General features: G+C 35.1%; 1 protein-coding gene across 5 annotated transcripts in view; it reads right to left on the reverse strand.

Moving 5' to 3' along the window:
* Nucleotides 1–2,323: 2,323 nt before the first annotated feature.
* PPIP5K2 (diphosphoinositol pentakisphosphate kinase 2) overlaps nucleotides 2,324–21,043 on the reverse strand; it is a 49,846-nt gene continuing 31,126 nt past the window's right edge. For 2 of the 5 annotated variants that reach the window (XM_080637143.1, XM_080637144.1), the window contains 10 exons: nucleotides 20,012–20,139; nucleotides 19,718–19,832; nucleotides 18,306–18,413; nucleotides 18,103–18,219; nucleotides 17,200–17,373; nucleotides 13,378–13,450; nucleotides 11,228–11,347; nucleotides 6,318–6,449; nucleotides 4,817–4,945; nucleotides 2,324–4,129 (listed from right to left, as the gene is read on the reverse strand). In XM_080637143.1, the coding sequence (XP_080493269.1) occupies nucleotides 4,026–4,129; nucleotides 4,817–4,945; nucleotides 6,318–6,449; nucleotides 11,228–11,347; nucleotides 13,378–13,450; nucleotides 17,200–17,373; nucleotides 18,103–18,219; nucleotides 18,306–18,413; nucleotides 19,718–19,832; nucleotides 20,012–20,139 (1,200 nt within the window). In that variant the 3' untranslated portion in view covers nucleotides 2,324–4,025. Of the gene's footprint in view, nucleotides 4,130–4,816; nucleotides 4,946–6,317; nucleotides 6,450–10,299; nucleotides 10,363–11,227; nucleotides 11,348–13,377; nucleotides 13,451–17,199; nucleotides 17,374–18,102; nucleotides 18,220–18,305; nucleotides 18,414–19,717; nucleotides 19,833–20,011; nucleotides 20,140–21,043 lie in introns of all 5 variants that reach the window. The other 3 variants (XM_080637147.1, XM_080637145.1, XM_080637146.1) reach the window with 3 other exon arrangements.

Below are 21,043 nucleotides of genomic sequence, written 5' to 3' on the forward strand. Positions count from 1 at the left end.
AGAAAGGCAGATCCTGAAGATTCTTCCCAAATACAGTATACAAACACCACAACAAATATTAGAAAATAAGCCTAGATCTCCCTAAAACCATGTATTTTCCATGCAATGAGTAATGTCATCAAGATTTTCCCAAAACTGACTACTGGATTTCACTATTTTTCGCTGTGCTTTTAAAGTCATCCAAGATTTTACATGGATAACAAAGGTACTCTGAAGTGCTTGGAGTCTGTTTTCCCCAGTTAGGATATGGTTAAGACTTTAGGGTTGCTTCAACACAGAGAGAAACAGAGACCATTACAGACCATTTTCCCTGTATCATCACCTTGACCAGAACATGAAGTTACTACATCTCATGATGGCTCTGCTCATCAGTAGGTTCCTGCATCGATGACAGTCATTAGAATGACCATATAACTCAATTTTTAGAAGGAAATATTAAAATACACAGAATTTATTTTTTTCTTCTTTAACGAGATTTTATCAAAAGACTTATTTTCCTTGGTTTTATATATTCCAAGCTTGAACAATGGAAACTGCTGTGATAATTTAAGCATTAATGAAGTCATTAAATCACAAGGGCTGAAAGCTGAGCAATTTAAACATTCTTTACTCAGTGTGTTTAATTCCTCCATTTTGCGCACATGGATTTAATTCCAAAGGCTAATGAGACAAAAAAGATTTATTAAATACTCAGTTTCTTTTCCATTATTAAGGATTAGAGCCATTATTCTGAAAATCTGGATTTTACTGCAAATCCGTAACTGCATTCAGGATAAAATATGAAGTATGTATTGGTGTGGATGTATGGGATGAAGTAGTAGCATGACTTTTACACTGAGAAAACCCCCCAATAAGACTGGAATATTATTATGTTAAAAGACATAAAAGAAATTGCCATTCACCTTAGCAACTTTTGCCACCGAAATCAAATAGCTTAGTCATTTTTAAGATATCATTAGAAGCTATTTGGCTAAATTAAAAGAAAATACAGTGAAAATTTATTTAAAACCTGAACAAAATGTCTGAAGTAGACAATTTACTAAAATCCCAACTTTATTTTTTATATAGCAAGTTAAATTATTTTAGTGCGTGCAGAAAGTATCCCTTAATTTTCTTTTTGGGCCAAATTCACTTTTTGCCTAATTAAGCTGATTTCAGTAGGAATTACAGCTACTGAAGCAAGGCTGAATCTGTGTCCAGATAAGAGTTCGCAAGCACAGGAAAGAATGTGAAAAAGATTATGGGTTTTAGAGCTTTCTGTTGTGCAGATGTTCAGTTGGTACCAACTCTGATTCTGACCACCTTATTTTATGTTGTCGATGTCTTTTGTCCCTTTTACTGAATAGAATGGAGATCTGTAAGTGCGATGGAGAAAATAGCTTTGATGGTATTTCTGTTCTACCTGGACATCAGGTTATATAGATCAAGAATGATGCACAGGAAGTGAATTTCTCCAAAACATGTTGGATAGAAGATGCATCCAGGCAGAAATAGCCCAAAATACCTCCCTTTTAGGCTAATCTGAGATACTCATGTAAAATATCAGAATTTCCTTTCTTTCACTTCTCATTTATCACTTGTTTAAAACCAAAGAATTTCTCACTGTCAAACATACAATCCCTTTTAGATCAGAGCAATTATCACCAAATAAGGCTCTTTTAAGAGAATACACCACGAGACATAGTAATTTCCGCATAGAAGTTTGTTTCTCTTTTCCAGCAACTTTATGATAGAAAAAATATACACTGATCTCAGTGTAGCTTGGAGGAAGACAAAGAATAATTTCTAGTCAAGTTCAGTTTTGTTTCAGAAAGCTGATTCCTCCACTGGTAGCAGATCACATGAAAATTTGCAACTTTTAGAAATTTAGACTACAAGTCTCCTTCCCCACCTGTGGCAGGGGATTGGAACTAAGCAATTTTTCAAGCCCTTGCCAACTCCAATCATTCTTTGAATCTATGATTCAGCATATTACACTCATACATTATGTAGAATGGTGACAATTTTTTTCATCCATTCTTTCTTTTTTCCAAGGCAAGTACATGTTAGAAGTGTGGTTTTGTATCAATGCAGACTCCAAGCTTCTTGTAAGGTCTTTGCCACAATAGCTTCTATCTCGTATTTAGTGCATGCTCCCAAAGGCCCAAATTTGATGCCACTTACACACACATTGATCTCTTAAAATATTTTTCTACAGTGTGAACTGCAAATAGAATTTAGCTTATTTGCACATTAATGCCGTATTTATAGGTTGTTTTCCACTGAGATGAGACTCAACTACTCTGCACTTCACATATAAACTTAAAAGAAAACAAAATGGAGAGAAGTTGCCAGTGATCTTCATTTTATTTAGGAGCACATAAAAAAAAAAGTTATGCCACAGCTTTGGTTGACTGGAATGATATGCATACTTAAATTTTTACAGTATTTTCTAAAAAACGGTAAACAAGTGTACATTCAGTTGTGTGCAAGACCAACACTGTCAATAACACAATTACATTACAGAAAATGAAATGTTTTAAGTATATAGCTGTGAAACCCTTCATGTTTTTGGTATTTAACCAGAATTTTTAGAATTAGTCTGCTGAACCCATTTCACATGTGGTAAACACTGAAAAAACAGGCCCTGTGGCAAAGTAAGTGTAATTCAGAATTGCACTGGCTCTGGAAATGAGGAAGAGCCCTATTTAGAAATATTATTCAGAAGCTACAACTTCTGCAACTTACACGTGAAAGGAATTATTATATAACTTGTAGTTTATTACGTCCATTACTAATAACCAGCCACTTGAACTTACAAAAGTGGACAATATTTTCATACATTTGGGATAATTATAATAATTCAGTATTTTTTCATGCCATGGCTAATAACAAGATCTGCTGAGACTGGATGATTACATAACCGAATAACTCAAAGTTCCACTGACCTACTAATGCTTCTTGCAGCTCTTATAAAATCTTTAATTTTTTTTATTTTTTTTATTTTTTTTTTAATGGGAGCTGTTGTTAACCACCTCGATTGCAAGGACAGAAGTATGAAAATCCCCAGGCCATGAGGAATCCTGAGTATTTTGCAACAGTAAGTACTGAGGTCTGTTACACCATAGCTTCTCTCTACTCTGAAGGGATGGTAACAGAGCTTAGATGGAAGATTTACTGTTTTTCATTATAGACTTACTAGAAGACCAGCTGTAACCATTTATCTTTTTACAAAACCTGCTTTTTAATATCAGTGTTTTGTAGAAACGTATGACAAAGCAGATAAAACTGTCTTTTTAGTAAACAACAGAAGGACATGATAAAAACATATAAAAGACAGTTTTATCTGCTGGATGATATACAGGTACCCGTATACAAGCATGTATACTAAACAATAAAAGAGAAAGTGTATTTGAATGTTACAGGTCTGATGTAAACACAGAATAAAAAGGAGAGTGGAAAGTGACAACACATTAACTCACTCCATCATGCCTAATTATTGCAGCATATATGATATAAAATAAGTAAAATGCAGAAAACATCTGCTTGACTTCAAAACCAGGCAAAACAGATCTCTTTGGAAACATAGTTAAATTAAAAAAAAAGCTTCTAGCAAAGATGTGTGTTACATTTCAGTCCACAAAAGAAACTCAACAGGGAGATTATAAACTCCTGAAAATAGAAGTTTATAATGACAACAGGCAATGCCTTTATTACAGTGACATCAACAGAGCCACTGTAACACATACCACTGCATTGGTATTGTACAGATTTACAGTAAATATTTGAAGACACTGAGAATGTTCATGTGCAGCATTTCCATTAAAGGTGTGAAGTTCAAAATGATAAATAAATATTCCTGAAATGTTTTGAAAAATGAGAAAAGACATTTGACCTAAATATGTAGTGTGCACACTAGTTAACCATGCATAGCTTCTTAGGTGCACTCTGAACTACAGACATGACTGGCTTTTGAAAGCTCAGTAATTTAGTTGAACTAACACTAAATTGTTTAAAAAGACAGTTCCAGTTTTGTTGTATCAACATCATTTCTTCTCAAAAAGAGTTTCACCACTAAGTTCCAGATCTAGCGAGGTCTCTTCAAGAGTTAGCTTAACATTAGGTACATGAACAGAAGATCCAGAGGAAGCTGTACAGATAAGGAAGAAAAGTGTTAGGTTTTACACTTAAGAATATCCATGCTGAAAAGCATCAAACCCAGGAAAGATGTAAGTTACCTAACACAGGAACATACACAAAGCCGCACTGCATCTAATGAAACCAGACATGCAATTGGATTTTGTTCTAGAGGCCCACTGAACAGCACAAGCTTCCAAAAGCAGACAGTGTAGCTCACCACTAGTATATTCATACTGAATATATACAAGTGATTGAATTACATCATTATAGTATTGGCAGCTTTAGTCAGAACCTGCTTACAGAGCTCTATGGTAAATGCTCAGAAAACATTTTGGAAATCCTGAAATTTAAACAAATAAATTTCCAGTTCTTGATTTACTTGGAGACCGCTGGAAATACTGTCGTACTTCAAAACAAAACAAAACAAAAAGCCATTCATTTTCAGGCCACAGAAATTCTTCCAGACACCTCAGAGGATAAAAGAAAGTAACTATTAACACAGTTTTACTATTCCAACTAATTGTGCAACACCGTTGAGTTCTCTGTGACCCGTAAAGTGATCCCATTTACATGGACAGAGAATTATAAGAAATAGCTGCCCTAAGAAATTATGTAATATATATATATAAGAAAGAATCCTACTGCTGGAAATAATGTAATCAAGTTAGCCACGGTGCCTCTGACAGAAGTTACTTACATAAGGTCGGTTTCTCTACTGCTTGCCTTTCAGGCAAAGTTTCAAGTGGTGTTGGTTGAATTTTTGCAGGGGTGTATGTATTTAAAGGAATTTTTCTTCCTGAAACTGGAATGATGTAAGTTGGAGAAGCTGAAAAGCGGAAAAAAAAGATACACATCATTAATAATAAAAATATTCTCACCTGAGCAAAGTGTTGAAGATAGTAGCCACAGAACTGTGTATCTGTCCACCAATACAGACGCTACTGTTACACACCCTGCAGCTCAGCCACCAATTTTTGACTCTAGGGTCAAAACTTCACAGCATGAAAGCCAAATCTAAGTATCTCCATTTTACCTCACAAAGTGACACAAGAAATTTGTGCTGCTAAGGCAGCTAAGCTGAATTTCAGTACAGCTGGCAAAATCACAAGTGCTACTTTTCATATGTTGAAGGCTGCACCGGAATAGGCATTTGGACTAAACTGGCATTTAACTCCAAAATGCCTTTGAAAAGTGTATATAATACATTATTCTCCAGCCAACTTCCAAATGTTATAGGAAAGAAGAAGGAGAGCAAAGCACTTATGGCCTCAATTCTATCAGGTCTAATTTCCAACCACTCCTTTGTAGAAAGGTGACAACCAAACCACCACAGAGAAATGAAGTATTTTTTTGTCTTGTGTTCTCAACAGCTTTGAAGAGACACAAGCTTCCTAACAAATGTAACAAAGCATTTTAAATTTAAACTTCGAAATACCTGTAGGCCTCCCTGGTTTCTTTAACATCAGTTTTCTTAAATTCCTTACCCTCCTTCTCAGATATAGGAGGCCTGATTAAAATCTCAACCATATAAAATGAAAGTAACAGAAAAAAGGACAACCCTAACATATAGACGGATAACCTTTGTATCAATACTATCAAATACAAATTTTCTGATCAAAAATCACAGTGGAAAGTCATCTTCCCAGACATGCACATGGGTAGAACTCAGTTTGCATTTAATTTCAGTATCACTTAAACATTAACCATACAGCACAAACTACTAAGAAACTAAGTGACTGCAAGGTGAACATCACAAGGTGAAACCCCAACTAATATTCCAAGAAACAGGAAATAACAGTTTTAGGATGTAAAAGGCTTGTAAAAGGCAACACTACTCTGCTGGGGTTACTGACAGTACAATGGTACAATATAAAGCAGGAAATACTGTATTCTCACTAACAAGCATTCCCTGCAATTCAGCTAACAGTGTGGACAGTACAGAGAGATTCTTAATATGAAGAAATAAACCAATTATGATTTCATTAAACCCTTAATTTACTACCCCAGTCAACAGAGACATTACTGTAATTAATTATAACACTATCCAGGCCACAAAAATTAAAACTACGGTTTTTGCACATATTTTATTTTTTAAAGCAGTACTCTTAGTTTACTTGTTAGCTGTAAGATACTGGAAAGATTAACTAAGCAATATTTAACAGTTTAAAATGAACATAATTACAAACTAAAATCAGTACCTGTCTCCTGTAGATTTTCCCTTGATGGAGCAGCAACAGAGGCAAGAAATTCATCCACCTGCTTCAGAGACAAGGAGTTGTGTAGAGTTTCCAAAGGGCAAATAGAAGGCACCATGGAATACAATTCAAAGCCTGAAGGAAATATAATAAAAAACACGGATTTCCAAACATAAGACACAGTTTAAGCTACTGCACATGCAAGTATCAATGTACAATAAAACGTACTTATTTTAAATCAGCACATGCAGACACAGTACTCTTAAATCACGGACACTAAATTATAGGAGTTGGAACAAGATGTGCCAATTTCCAGGACATTCTAAAATAAAGCTACCATGTAACATAAAGTGGGATACAAATCTCATCTACACATGAAGTGTCTTCAAAAATTACAACTGTGCTCCTCTCCCAGATCAGTTCACAAAAGGTAACTTTCCTCTAAGACGGACTTAGTAAATTACTAGGAAAAGAATAGGCAGGATATAGTAGTAATTCTTCCACTCATTTTCATATCTGGCACAGCACTAAACAGGTAACTCATTCATTCAAGTAAAATAGGATGGCTGTGTTGTCAACTGTTAGCAGACAAGAGCTAAAAATGTTACAACTTCCAAAAAATGAATTTGTAGAATTCACGTTCTATCATCTTCAGTATTCTGTGAAAACAAACTGTTGCCTTCAGTATCAAAGGAAAACCACTGTTAGCACTTCTGTACCTCGATGTTACACGTTTTAGCTTTGTAAGACAGATTTACACCTACCTTTATGCATTTAAAAACAGTACTTAAAGGAAAAGAAGTTTCATATATTAGGACAGGTAAGTATAGCAACCCAAAATCTAAAAACTTATTGGACTTCACTTTTCTAAATTAGTACTGATCATACACCAACCATGCATATCCATATTATTAACATACTAAAAAAGCATTTAAACATTTCAGCAAAAACCCCTGCAGTTCTTTAAAGTGATGCAAGTTTGATAACTCAATGAGTAACTTCATCCAATTGCATTTCAGAACAGGAAAATATGTCCATTTGTGTTTTCAACATACAGCTGTAACATTACAAACTTGCAATTCAGCATTGTAAATTTACAGTTGCTACATTTCTTTTAAGATATTTAAATGAAGAAACAATTGTGAATGAAATAATGTTTAGAATTTCAGTTCAAGGCACATTTATTAGAGATAGCATTTTGACTGTGAACTGTTCCCTCCCTAAAATTATAAGCATCAATATTCTTGTGATAACCAGTATTCCCCATTCACTTCCCACTTATGCTTTGCATAGAGGAGTAACTCAGTGAAATTTCAACCCCCAAATGTCTGTATTTATATTTGGATCCACACTGGCCATACTCAAATGCGAGGGATAGTCGCTTTAAATATAAAATCAACTGAAGTGTAGTTATGAGAGGTTCACTTGTATTACAAATAAAAAGTTGCATTTCATGGAAGCTTGTTTTCATGTACGAAAGAAACACCACCACATACATAATTTCTGTTTTTCTAGAAAGGCAGTAGCTAAGCTTCAGTGTAAGCACTAAGATGTTTGGCATACATACTAATATCCTAAATAAGTAAGCATGCATGCAAAACGCAAACCCTTTCTTTGCATTATAGTAAAGACAAGATTTCTCTTTACCCTTACAGAGAAGTCCCTATCATTTGAATGAGAATTTATTTCTTTAATTTTGCAAAGAACGTAGTGGGATAATGTCAGATTAGCTTTTTAATAACTATTACTCTTATAGTGCACCATTAGAGAAAACCAGAAATTTCAAAATGCACCCATTCTCTTGTGAGAAAAAAAAAAGGGGGGGGAGGGGGGGAGAATTTTCTTCTTTCAGGAATTTCCCCTCCATGGGTTTTCATTCAGTTTCGACAATTCTGCTATCAGACAGCAGCAGCAACAACATACCAGCATGTTGTTGTAGCATCTTCACATCTAACCAATATGACTTAAAAGATATCCTGGAAATCTATCTCTGATGTTTTATTTGAATATTTTAAGATAAATATTTTATGATCATATATGAGAAATAAATCTGAATTTCAATGATGAAGCCACCTGACAGTATCCCTTTAAGAAAGCAATTTCCTGTAAACTAACAGCCTTTGAGCTTTGGCTGTGTTTATTCTTAAAGCACTGTTCCCATCAAAAGGCAAGACAATGAAAGGGTTAACGCAGCATCTCAAAAAGCCACCCTACATTTAAAAGCTATAGAGACATACCACTGGAGGCTAGAAATTCCATAGAGGAAATGGACCAGCACCTAAAGAGGTGTGGGTTTTCTGCACAGAGGCCCAGAAAATAAGGTAAAGCACTGTCAGAAGATACTTGTTTCATCATGTTCCTTGAACTAAAGATGGGGAAAGTAGTCTGAAATGAGTTAAGAGGGTGTGATAATAACATAGAAATAAGAAAAACAGAGTGAAAGGGACAAGGAGAATAAAAATGATAGTCCAGAGGACAGACAAAACAACATGAGTATGTTCTTATGTTAATAAGGAACTCTTTGAAACCTCCAATATAATTAGGTTTCATGGGAGCTCACACAGCATGCATTAATCTTGTAAAAGATGTGTGGTAGAACTACTATATTAAACTGATCAGAATAATCAATGCATTCATTAAAAGCAATTTAGACCCTTTTTTTAAAGAATGCAGTCACAAACAGTGCTTAATGGAACAGAAAGTAATCCTTACTAGATACCGATACTCAAATGTAGTTCTTACTTTCTGACTTTGGATGTTTTGGAAACTCGAATGGCTTGAGTCTAAAAATTAAAAATGGATTCCCATCTTTCCTATTAGAAATAGGATACTAGAACTGGCCTTTTAGATAAAACATAGTCTTAACTGTATTTATTCAGCCTTACCATAGCCGTTTCCCTTCAAGAAACACTGCACTGCAAAAAGTCACTGTAGATTCCAAATGAAGTCAATAAAAGGACTACTTTGCCTCTCTGTAAAGCCAAACAAAAACCCAGTGTCTTTTTTTTTTAATTTTGCTTCTAAGGGAATGTATTTTTAATCTAACATGAAAATACTGATGATTTTCCATCACAGTTTCAGTAATACCACTAACACTGTAGTCAGCCCACAGTCATGCACATATTAAAACTGCCATTAAGAAATCTGGAAAAGCTACATTAAGATCTGGTGGATGCTGAAGACAGAGTCTAGTTTTCATGAATGGGCCTATTTAATCACATAGAAAGATAGGCACGAAATATTTTGCTGAGGAAGAGAAAGACATACCTCTGTCCTACATGTTAAATCAGACTTCTATTTGTAACTGGTAGACTGAAGAGAAGTTGACTCTCTCACTCTTGAAGCACAAGAGGTCAATGTAAACAAGAGGCAGCTCTCTTGCTGTGATTTTTAGTGCAATATTTAAGTAATTTGTACATCTGATGAGCAGAGAAGTACATTTTTGATTGATGATAAATACAGCAATTTAGCAGGAATGGAACCAAAGCTTCTGCTTTAGCTTTTTGATTTAGCATCACTTCAAGAAGATAGAAATAAAACTCCAGTTGTCAATTCAGTGATTTACTTTAGAATCAGGAGACTCATGGAAACAGCTCAGTGGGAGAAAGACAGAGAAGAAGCAACAGCTATCAAGAAGTGTAAGCCCAATAAAGATCAAGTTTAATCCTGTTTTTATCTTGTACCATACAGTCTGATCACACAAGAAATTGGGGAGAATAATTACAGAGATCATGATGAACAGCAGCTCTTCAGTTTTTTCAATGATTTTTTTAAGGAATGATTTTTGATGTATTTATACTAATGAATGGTAAAGAAGGATTTAGGGTAGCTAATGATTACAAATATATTTGGAGTTGTGCTGGAAGTTAGGAACGACAGACGGCTGGATGATACTGTACACCCCGTATTTCAAATAAAAATAAAAGGGATGAAGCAAGGAACCTTTTGATTTTGTTTTTGTTTTTAAAATAAAAGCAAAACGTACCATTGGTTGGGTGTCGAGCAAATGAGATAGAAAACCTTTTAACAGCAGAACCGCGTGTGGTGTCTGAGAAAGAGAAAAACAGGTACCTGAAATTTGTAACAGCTACCAAAAGAGGGAGATTTCAAAAAGGAAAGGAAGAAGAAAAAAAGATGAGAAGGTATTAGAACTGAGTGGCATGCAGAAAGGACCAAGGAAAAGGGCTTAAATCTAAAAAGATGTTAAAAAGAAGAAAATTTGGATTGTTGGTAACTACAAGATGTGTAATGAAGTGTATGAAAACAAGCAGAATGAGCTGGTGATTCTGGCATACAAGGTCATATCAGGTTAAAAGTTGAACACTGAGTAGTGAATTGGGTGGAAAACAGCATGAATACTGGAATGCAGTTTCACCTCAGAGTTTTAAAGATCTGATTTAGCATCTTTACATTCTGAAATCTAATGAGTTTCTTTTCTACTCCAGATTATCCAAAACTGAAAATCTCTTGCTCCTCTGCAATCCAAACCCCACCAAAAAAAAATTAGGAATCCTAAAATTTTCACCATCAGTATTTAACTTATTTATCATTTCTTTCATTCCTTGTATATGCTCCAAGTAATTTCATTTCAAGATCAATAAGTCATAGAAACGGAAGTTTAAAATGAGAAAAGAATTTAAACCCAAAAAATTTTAATTTACTAAACAAAAAAATGCACTCGCTGAAATCTCCTTGCACACATTACAAGTCTGTGGGCTAGTGTTTAATTCAAGGAAGAAACAAGAATTAACTATGCCATTAAGTTAAACATATGCAAGCTATGGGCAATAAAGAAGCAATAAAAACTCATACAATTAATACTAAGGCAAAGGATTCTAGGATTCCATTAAAATCTTTAGAAGTTCAATATGGCACATGGGTTTGTGCGTGCATGTGCGAGAGTGTGCACATACCATCTATGAAGCCAGAAGAAGTCAGCTTTTTACGATGAGTACGAGCATAATCCTGTAGGTTAGGTGCACTTGAAGAACCCCCGAGCACTGAGGTGCTAAACAGGCCCGCACAGTGAGACCCTGATGGGAGTTAGAGAAAATACATACAACAACCAGGTGTTTGTCCATTCACATTGGGGATGCATGCAGCATGCAAGGACATGGCTCTTACCACACAAAAGGCAGCTTTTGGCAGTGCCTTGGACAGGTTCACAATATGCTTGTAATGTCAGAGTGGTACTTGTAGGCTGAAACTATCTTAATTTATTGTGCTTCTACTCATGACACAGCACCCTCTGCTATATGCACAAAGAGAGCACTGACTTTAACGAAGTGAGTTCTTGTCCTGTTTTCACTTTTTGGCAGAGAAAGGTTACCAGTTAGCATCAATTTAAAAATAACCAAAACAATGAAAGAAAAAGCAAGATGATGATGATAATGATGATGATAATGTGAAAGTTGCTGTGGTTTTAAGAGCTGCAGTTCTGAAACAAATATAAACTGGAAAAATACTGCTCATTGCATTCATCCAAATCAACCTTTGAGATGACAGGCTGCAATGAAGTCCTTATGCATTTCCACAGACTTAATATGGAAATGTTTCCCTTCTACCCCCAGCAAAATGTTAACCAATTTGGAAATACTCTATTCATATTTCAGCTGTCATCATTGACAAGGTTGCAAACTGAAAATACCTAGAAGTTGATCAAGTTTAGCTTGACTTCCTTTTCTATGAAGACTTGTGTACATCTCCATGCAAGTGAGAGTACTTTTGTTACAACTCATAATACATTCCTGCCACTAGGATGGGAGTTTTAATAAACCACTGAAGGACATAGACAGAAATATAAAAATAACTTTGATAATCATCAACCATAAATGAAATCTACCTACAATGATGAACAAAATGGAAAAAAATGTTGCAATTTTTTTCCTTCAGCTATTACTGCTAGTTGAAAGGAGAAGTTACTTTTCACACAGAACTTATCTTTTACAGTTTAGTAAGTAGCAGCAGATTTTTTTTGAAAACCAACCATCTACCCAGTGATACTTGCTTTCACTACTTTTAATGAGGAGAAACATTACTAGCACATGTGACCAATCACAGCCAAAATAAATTGGTGCCTCGTCTGTGGCAAAAGCCTTCCACACCAAATGTATACCTTAATCTATGCACAGAAATACATCAACTTCCACAAGCCATATTGTGTCACACATTGGCAAAAGAAAAGTTGTTTAATTTTAGCAAGCACACAACAGAGAACATGACTTTGATAAACAAGAGCACCTGATGTATGCATTTTACTAAGGGAAAAATACAATAGGGAGAAAAGTATCACAAAGATTAGATGTACAAAAAATACAGATCTTTACAAAGAAAGGAAAAACTACTTCTAAGTTTATGTATATAGCTTATGCATTTTCTACACTTTGTTTTTCCCACGAAAAGACACTTGCAGAAAAAAAATGCAATATTGATTTACAGTAGTGCATGATTTCATATTTTTGCATGAGTCATATGTATGCCTGTTTCAAAGAAGCAATAGAAAATCACCACTAGAATTAAAAAAAAAATTAAACAAATCATTCAATTATAGCATGATTCATTCTTATGCTGAAAGGAAGAAATTGATTTTAGGAGAGGGAATGTATGCACCCTCCTAGCCCCTCTCCCTGTCCTGATATTATCAAGAACCTTGACATTTGTCCCCCATCCCCTCCCCTGAATCAAACGCCTTCAATTCCATCAATTACCCACAGTAGGAAACATTAGTTTTCAAGAAAAATGTTTTAATTGTTTCCAGAGCAGGCCATTTCTATCCAAAAGATTCTTGCAAAACCCCCCCAAATTATCCTATGTACCTGTTGTGAGTAGTACAGTCAGCAGTGTGAACAGTGTCAATCAATTTGTTCTTTTCAGTTATCATATTTTATAAAAAACTTTTGCTGCAGAAAAAAAATTGTCTAGTTCATAGGCAGACACTCAGCATATAACAAATACTATTGGGTCCTGTTAACAAAAATGCTGTTCCAAGAATGTACAACTATACAGAACAACAGGCAGATGAAAAGCTGCTAATATCGAACAAACTTCAATTGTAGGCACATACCTAGACCACTCTCTCGCTTTTGTTCCAGAATAGTTCTTGGTGTTCGTAAGTTACTATTGCTTTCTGATAAGACCTGCATATAAAAAACAGAAAAATAAGGTAAAGTAGAACAGCAGTATGAAATATCCATTTAACTTGATACAGCAGCCTGTTTCAGACAGACAAGTGTTAATAAGCTGTATGATAAGTATTAGTAAAAATATGTAAAGGAAACATGAAGGATCATGCAATGTCCCCTTCTCAAGGGAGTCCATTTCACATGAGTTCCTTGCAATGAAGTGGTGCAAAGCAAGCATTCAGAATGAGGAAAGGACACAGACCAAAACCAATATGAGAACAGACATTTGAGACATTTTATTTCATTTTACCAAAAGCACTCTCCTAAACTGCGCCTGTATTGAAAAAAGGAGCGGAGGGAAGGAAAGACAGACAAGCCATTGAGGACACCATACAGTCACTGATCCATGCATGGGCTCAATCAGTGTAATCTTCAGATGCCCACAGCCTTTACTGATACCAACTTTTCCTTTGTAAATAATTTTAGAATTTTCCACAATAAAAGAAATTATGAATTTTTTCAAAGCAAAAGGATATGTTTAACAGAACACCATCCATTGCATACATGTAAACAATACCTTGACATACTAAACAATCTTTAGATCTTCGCTGATACTTCAAAAACATTCAAGTTTCTCATTTTCCTGCCTTTCCCACCCAAGCATTCAAAAAGCATTCCAAATCTTCAAAATATTGTTCAAGTCAATGGATGATGTACTGCATTGGGAGTTCCAGATACCTCCAGATACAGAAGGCAAGAATTATTAGTGCTAGAGTTTTTTCCCTGCAATAGTTAATACCAGGCCACTGAAAATATGATATATGCAAAACAAGTTTTGAATAGCAACATGATGTACCAAAGTATTTTAAATGGTATTGGTTGCAATTATTAAAAAAATTATTTTCAATTTACCTACCACCAAATTAAGCAATGCTGTTTTTAAAGTCTTAAAGGACAACTAAACCAAAGCAGAAATCCGTTTCATTAAGCAGTAGACTAAGTCTTTTTTACTGTGGTAGCATTTGCCATTCCTATAAAGAAACCAAATTTTTAGAAAAACGTGTAACACATTCAGTGGAAAAACATGCACTTGCTCTTTTTCCCCCAAACATTCTCAGAAAGTAATTTTAAGAAGTGGAAGAATTTGCTTCAAACGTAATCCATAACAAGGGATTAGATGTCCTTAAAGACAGTTGGTTGTTGCTTGTTAAACATAATAATGTTTAATGAAGTAAAGTTTAAAAACCTGTTGCCATGAGCCAAAAATACTGGATGTGAAAGCCAATGATTTAGGGGAGACAGGGGAAGAAGTGATTTGTTCCCCTGATCTGCGTCTTCGACGCCCAGTACCCACACCACTGGTGTAATGCAGCCAGGTACCAATACACTCTGGGCTAGACACACTCAGGGGGCTCTCTTCCTGGAAGTGAGAAAGGGGGCAAAAAACAGCAAAGCATGCAAAGTTAGATTCAACAGAGCCAAATGAACAGAAAAGAAAAAAACCCAATTTGCTTGCACCCTTTTATATACTGCTTTGAAAACTATTAAACAGCGAATAGGGAATAGTAGTATTACAGTATTAGAAAGCTATCAGTTCTACTTAATGCATTTTCATCCAATTATACCTTTTAATACAACCTTTATATCAAATTTCTGGTAGACTGATTATTAGATATGAGAGAAAAGTAACTGTTATAAATACTTGATTCAGACTTTTAAGAATTTCCCACGTTGGAAACAGAACATCTGTTATCCTTGACATACTGTTTAACAGTATTCCCCCCAAGTACATTAAACTTTCCCATTTATTATTTAATAGTTTTCATTTCTAGTCTATAACCTTATCTAGGAGATTCTGATTTTCAGAATTGCCTCTGAGACTCTACAGCTGACCCAGCAGTAGCAGCACCAACCTGACTCGTAGTTTTCCAACATTAAAAAAGCCCTAAAAATTATCTGATGCTGGATGCCTGTTGAAACTTCAAGGGAGGACATTGTCAGGCTGAGTCCCCCATGCCCTACGTCACTATGTATTGCTAGCAATCAACATTATAGCAATACAGAATTCAATTTCCAATGATGAATGAGTCTCACTCTCGTTTTTCTGTTACAACTGTGGTCTTTTTATATTTTCATGAATCGATCCCAGTTGCAGTCCTTCTGTAAATATTGTTGACTATTCCCCTGATGAAAACTTCCATATAATCTCACACCTGACAATGTCCTTTCAAATCAACAGACATAGGTGAAGAGAGAATTGTCTTGTAGTAAAAAAAAAACAAACCAAAAACAAGCCAAAAGGTTGAAGGCAGTTGAAGTTGCAATGGCTTTTTTTTAAACACTTCAAAATACCATTTGGTTTAAATATTCCAAATACAGGGTTTGCAGATTTCACTAGGCCAGATGAAACTTTCAGTTTTCATTTTTTTCAAAACTAGTTTCATAATGTTTTATTTATATCTGCTATTTTTTTCTGGCAAGTAAAGAAGCACTGAACGCTGAAACATATTCCATCTGAACATGTATTATCTGAGCAGTCAAAATTTAGAAGTTTATGTTATTAGCATCTTCTGAAATTAACTTTTACATAATTTATAAAAATGGTTAAAAGTTTGAGTTACAGACTATTAAGCTGTGTGTATGTGAACTCGTAACGAGGAGGGGAGTTTGCATGATCATAGTGAAAATAGCTTTTAAAAATCCAAGATACTAATGTTGTGAGCATTTGTTTATGATAAAACTTGGAGAAGAAAATGCAAGACATTCACATTTATTATCTCTGTTAATTTATGGAAGTCATGTGAGTTATACATATATCCTTACAGAAGGGAATCATGCATCTTTTCCTCTCCACACTACCAATAACCAAGTTACTTGCAAATCTCTAATGCTTTCATTGCATACAAAGAGCCCATTCCCAACACAAACATGGAAGGAAAAGCTTTTGGTGTAAATTTTCATTTCTGATGGTTTTAAGCAACTGTGAATGAGGCAATAAGAAGCTGTTAGTCTGCTTCTAGCATTAATATCACAGAAGTGCCACTATGCACCATGTGAAGCTTTGCCGCTCAATGTACAAATGACATTGGTGATACTGTCATATGTCCCCGCACCTCTGTGACAGTAAGGCCATATCTGTGAAGCACATCTATATGTTATGGCCTTTGGGACAGGAATTTAGACTGTTCAAGACGTTATCTAAAGAATTGATGACACACAAACCCCACCCACTTAAAAAACCCCCCACAACAACCTTCCAGTTTATTATCTTACCTTAAAATTCTTGACAAGTGGAGCCACTTTCACCCCACATGAAAGCAAATACAGCATACAACACATCTCACCTCTTGCACCTCCCCTACCACCCCCAATCCCTTTGTTTTCCCTTTCAGCATGATCACCCTGAAGTTTTGCTTAATTCCTAATAGCAGCTGCCTTGTAAGGATAAATACAAAAGCAATGTATGTTAGTCTGAAGATGTAGACTGATAAAGTCTTCTTTTTCAAATGCCAACTCTTCTAAAATGGCTTAAAAAGGAAAAAGGAAATAAATCTTACTGCAAACCAGTAATTCATTTTAAAAAATCTGTCATAAAAATTACTGCCATGGAGGATTTCCCATAGAATAAGAGCAACCCTTTTGTGAGACATAATATCATATTGGTTCTGTGTAATCAAAAGCAGAACTACATTTGGTTTTGTTCTGTTAAAAATAAGCAAAAGTTAATTTCTGTGAAAGATATTATCTGGAACATAAACACTTACTTCAACAGAACCAATCTTCCTGGATCTTGGAAGGGGTGACTTTCTGTGTATGTGAATTGGGTCTGATACCATTGGCTTGAACATCACGACTGACCGATCTACTTCATCTCTTTTAGGAGCATGTACCTCCTCATCACTATCGTTTTTATGAGAGGTTTTCTTCGAGCCTTCATTCTACAACCAATATAGAAATAATTTTCAATTTAGTTGCACAATTTGCAACATGTAGACACAAGTGGCTGTTAAATAAATCTTCTGCATAAACATAAAGCAAGCGGATTTTAAAAATATAGGATGCAAATTATTTACTATTGAACAAATTGTTCTAGACTTTAATAATCTGTCTGTATTTGCTCCTAACCAGCCACTACATATGATAGTGTGGTCCTAATTAACCTCACTGTTCAGGCAACATATTTTACTCCAACATTCTGTTGGCCTAGTAATAGAATGAAGAATTCCAGCCAAGCTTTGCTTTCAATCATTTCTCGAAAAGCAGATGGTAACTCTACAGACTTTCCCATACATCTTTGAAAATATCAATCCTTTCTCAACAATCTGCATTCATAAACATGCCAAACTACCTTACTTTGTTAAATATTGCTTTTAGTTACCAGAATATCAGTTGGTGTGATGCTGATGTTGGCATCGCTTTTCTTATCATGTGTATTTTGTATTTCTAGCAAAAATTCTTGCAAAGCCATGGAAGGTCCAAATTACCAGTGTCTGTTACTTCAGTGTATATTCAACATGCAGTAATACACTGGGACTGCCTTCTTTTTACTGATATTTTTCTAACAAAACACAGATTTATATTTCACTTAACAATCTCCCAATGTTTATTTTAGGTATGTCTGCATCCAGAAAAACTAACTTCTGCTTTAAAGAATGTGTAACTGTTACCTCTCTGGAGGCAGGTCTGTATCCATATCCAGCTGGTAAATTTTTATCTTCCTCACAGCCTTTGGCTCCTGGACTGAAGTGCAGCTCTACATGAAAACGTTCTTCCGAAGAAAGTTCCTGAAGGAAAATTATTAAATAGGTTTATAGTTTAATACTTAGCTTAGCACTACTCGTTTCTGAAGATATTTATCCATTTTAAATACCTTGTTTGGATCTTCATAAAGCATGATAACAATCTGTGTCATGTAATTGAGTTCATTGACAACATTTAAATAATCCATAGCTCGTTTCCATTGTTCATCTTTTGATTCCTTATGAAGGGGGAAAAAAAATATTAACAAATAAAAACCAGCTATTTTCTTTAAGAAGATTGACGATTTCCCTTTTTCCCCATTTACATGGATTTTACATTCACAGCAGAAGTATGAAGCTTTTCACAGCTAAGGAAAAAAAAAGATACAACCAGGGGACAAAAATAACCCCACAACCAAACGAGCAAGCAGGAGCTTAAAATTACTCATCAAATGAATGAAAAGTGGAGGTCAGAACTTTTTGTATTTTACTTCAGTGTATCTTTCACATTATTTTGCCAATGATGATATATGTCTTGTAGACAGAGGCACTGTTTTAAACTCTCCTGATGTGAATTGTTAATTTTGCAATAAATTTATTTCAACTGTATATTGTGGAAAATGTTTCTAGATATCACTCTGAGTAAATGAAACCTTTTAGTATATAAAACATCCTAAACTATATAAAATGAATATTCACCTTGTTTCATACTCTAGAAAAAGCATATTTAATAATTAACTTTAAAGGAAACTTAAGTTTATCAGTATAAAACTACGAGTTTATCTGCTGTAGCATATGTCACAGAGGTCTGGGATTAAAAAATGCTTTTGCCATTAGTGAGTTCAGTCATCCATTACCAGAAGCAAGTATGTCAATAGAACCACATCATAAGTTAGTATGTTAATCAAGCTCTATCTTAGAAGCAACTGTGCAGGCTTTGCGATGCTGCAGTTATCCTCTCCAAGATTTCAGTTAGGTTATTTCTGAATCTGGAGACCTTGTCTTTTTTAGTCCTTGTTTTCAAAGCCAATCAGATGGAGAATAATGCACCATCTTCAAGGTATTCTATGACATTACAGGAAAGTAAGACAACCTACTGAACAGCAGAAACTTTGCACTACATGAGCGTTATTTAAGTCAGGTAGGGAGGTCTTGACAATATGCCAGTGGTCAAAAATAATAAGCCAGTCCAAAAGTGATTTCAAGAGAACCCTGAATGATAACTTGAAGGAAGTAACTGGAAGAATTATAGGTGCCAATATAAGACAAAAAAAAAAAAAAAAAGTATTATCTGCCCTTTTCAACACAGCCAATGGAACTCAGAATTACTTAAAGGGCATGCTGATTTCCACCAGTGTGCACATCAGCTATTTGAAATGTCTCTGCATATATGATAAGAAATATAATGTTTTAAAAAGTGTGATAAATTTCAAAGGCACTTAAGAAAATTAAGCTTTCAGGGGATACAATCTTAGTAAGACTGAGTCCTTTTGGTTCCTCTCAAAATATTAGAGCTTTAACAGAAAAAAAGTGTTCAACTTACATCACATAAGGCACCGTAACGAAGGGTGGATAACAGGGAGTGGACATGACTCTCGCTGGTGAAATACAGCCGTGTACGAACATGGCGTTCAGGGGACATAACACCCCTGGAATAACTTGAAAATAGAAAGAATCTTATTAGACCATACCAGGATGTGTCCCTGTTTTAGAAATAGCTGTCAACAAATAAACTGTGCTTCTTAAATTATGAGCTGGTAAAACACTTCAAATATAAAAGTTACAGAGTATCTATATGAATGTAAACTAATGTAACCATGTAAAAAAAAATACTTACAGAGGGTGAAGCTTATTTACAGTATCATCATCTTGAGTTCTCTGAAGGTCAGAACGGATTTTTCTGACTAGAGGAGTGCAGTAACCTTTGGCAATCTCTAGTTTCTCAGCCTTAGAAATGCCATATTCCTGTCAGAATGTAAGAACAAACTGACTTTTAAAATTCAGTTAAAGATTAAAATGACTTTCCTGTTCAAAGGCTTGTGTAATAAATCCGATTAGTCACCTACTTGCCCTGGCTGCAAACTGTTTTGCTTAACGTTTTTATTACACTTGATTACTGACACCCTTTCAAGTAACAAGCAGTTTGCCTTTCTATTTGATTTGATGCTTTTTTTATTAGACACAGAAACAGGTTTTTCATTCAATAGTTAAAACCACAAAAGTGGATTCACTTTCTGGTATGATGAAACGCTCTTAAACAAAACATCTAGGGAGTTATTCCTCCTCCCTGTGAGCTTCATGCTCTGTGCTGCACATGATATGAAAGTGCTCATAGCATTCTGATGGATCTTGTGGTTACCCTAGAAGGCAAAAGAAGTAGTTTCCCTTTGCATTATGTAGGCTTATTAAGTTTTTTCTGTTTTTCTTTCTTATGTCCTCATTTTTACCCACTCTAACATTCTATTCAAAATTTAAGCTTAGGAGCTCTGCATAACACAACATTCTTTACTGCATTATTCTTTTTGTCCTCTTTGCTGTCACGGAGCTTGAGAGATGAGGGAGTTTGAGAGATGGAGAGAGGAAGAAGTTCCCTCACTTGCTGTGTAAAACATGGATAATATCTCTCTTACAACAGTGCTCTGTAACTACAGGGGCACCTGGGGAAAGCTTTAGTCTGTTCTATCCTATTATCACAAAACAATTCTATGTCCTGCTGCCTACAACGTTTTAGGATAATCTCAGTTTAACAGCCTGTAGTATATCGAAGTTTAACTTGCCTGCTTCTGGCCTGGAATTCTAGGAAAATTAATGTGCACGCTTTTATCAAGGAGTGTTAGCATTCTGAAGCAGCAGAAAGGTCTTTTTAAAT

Source organism: Psittacula echo (assembly GCF_963264785.1).
Source record: "Psittacula echo genome assembly, chromosome: Z".
Lineage (NCBI taxonomy): Eukaryota > Metazoa > Chordata > Aves > Psittaciformes > Psittacidae > Psittacula > Psittacula echo.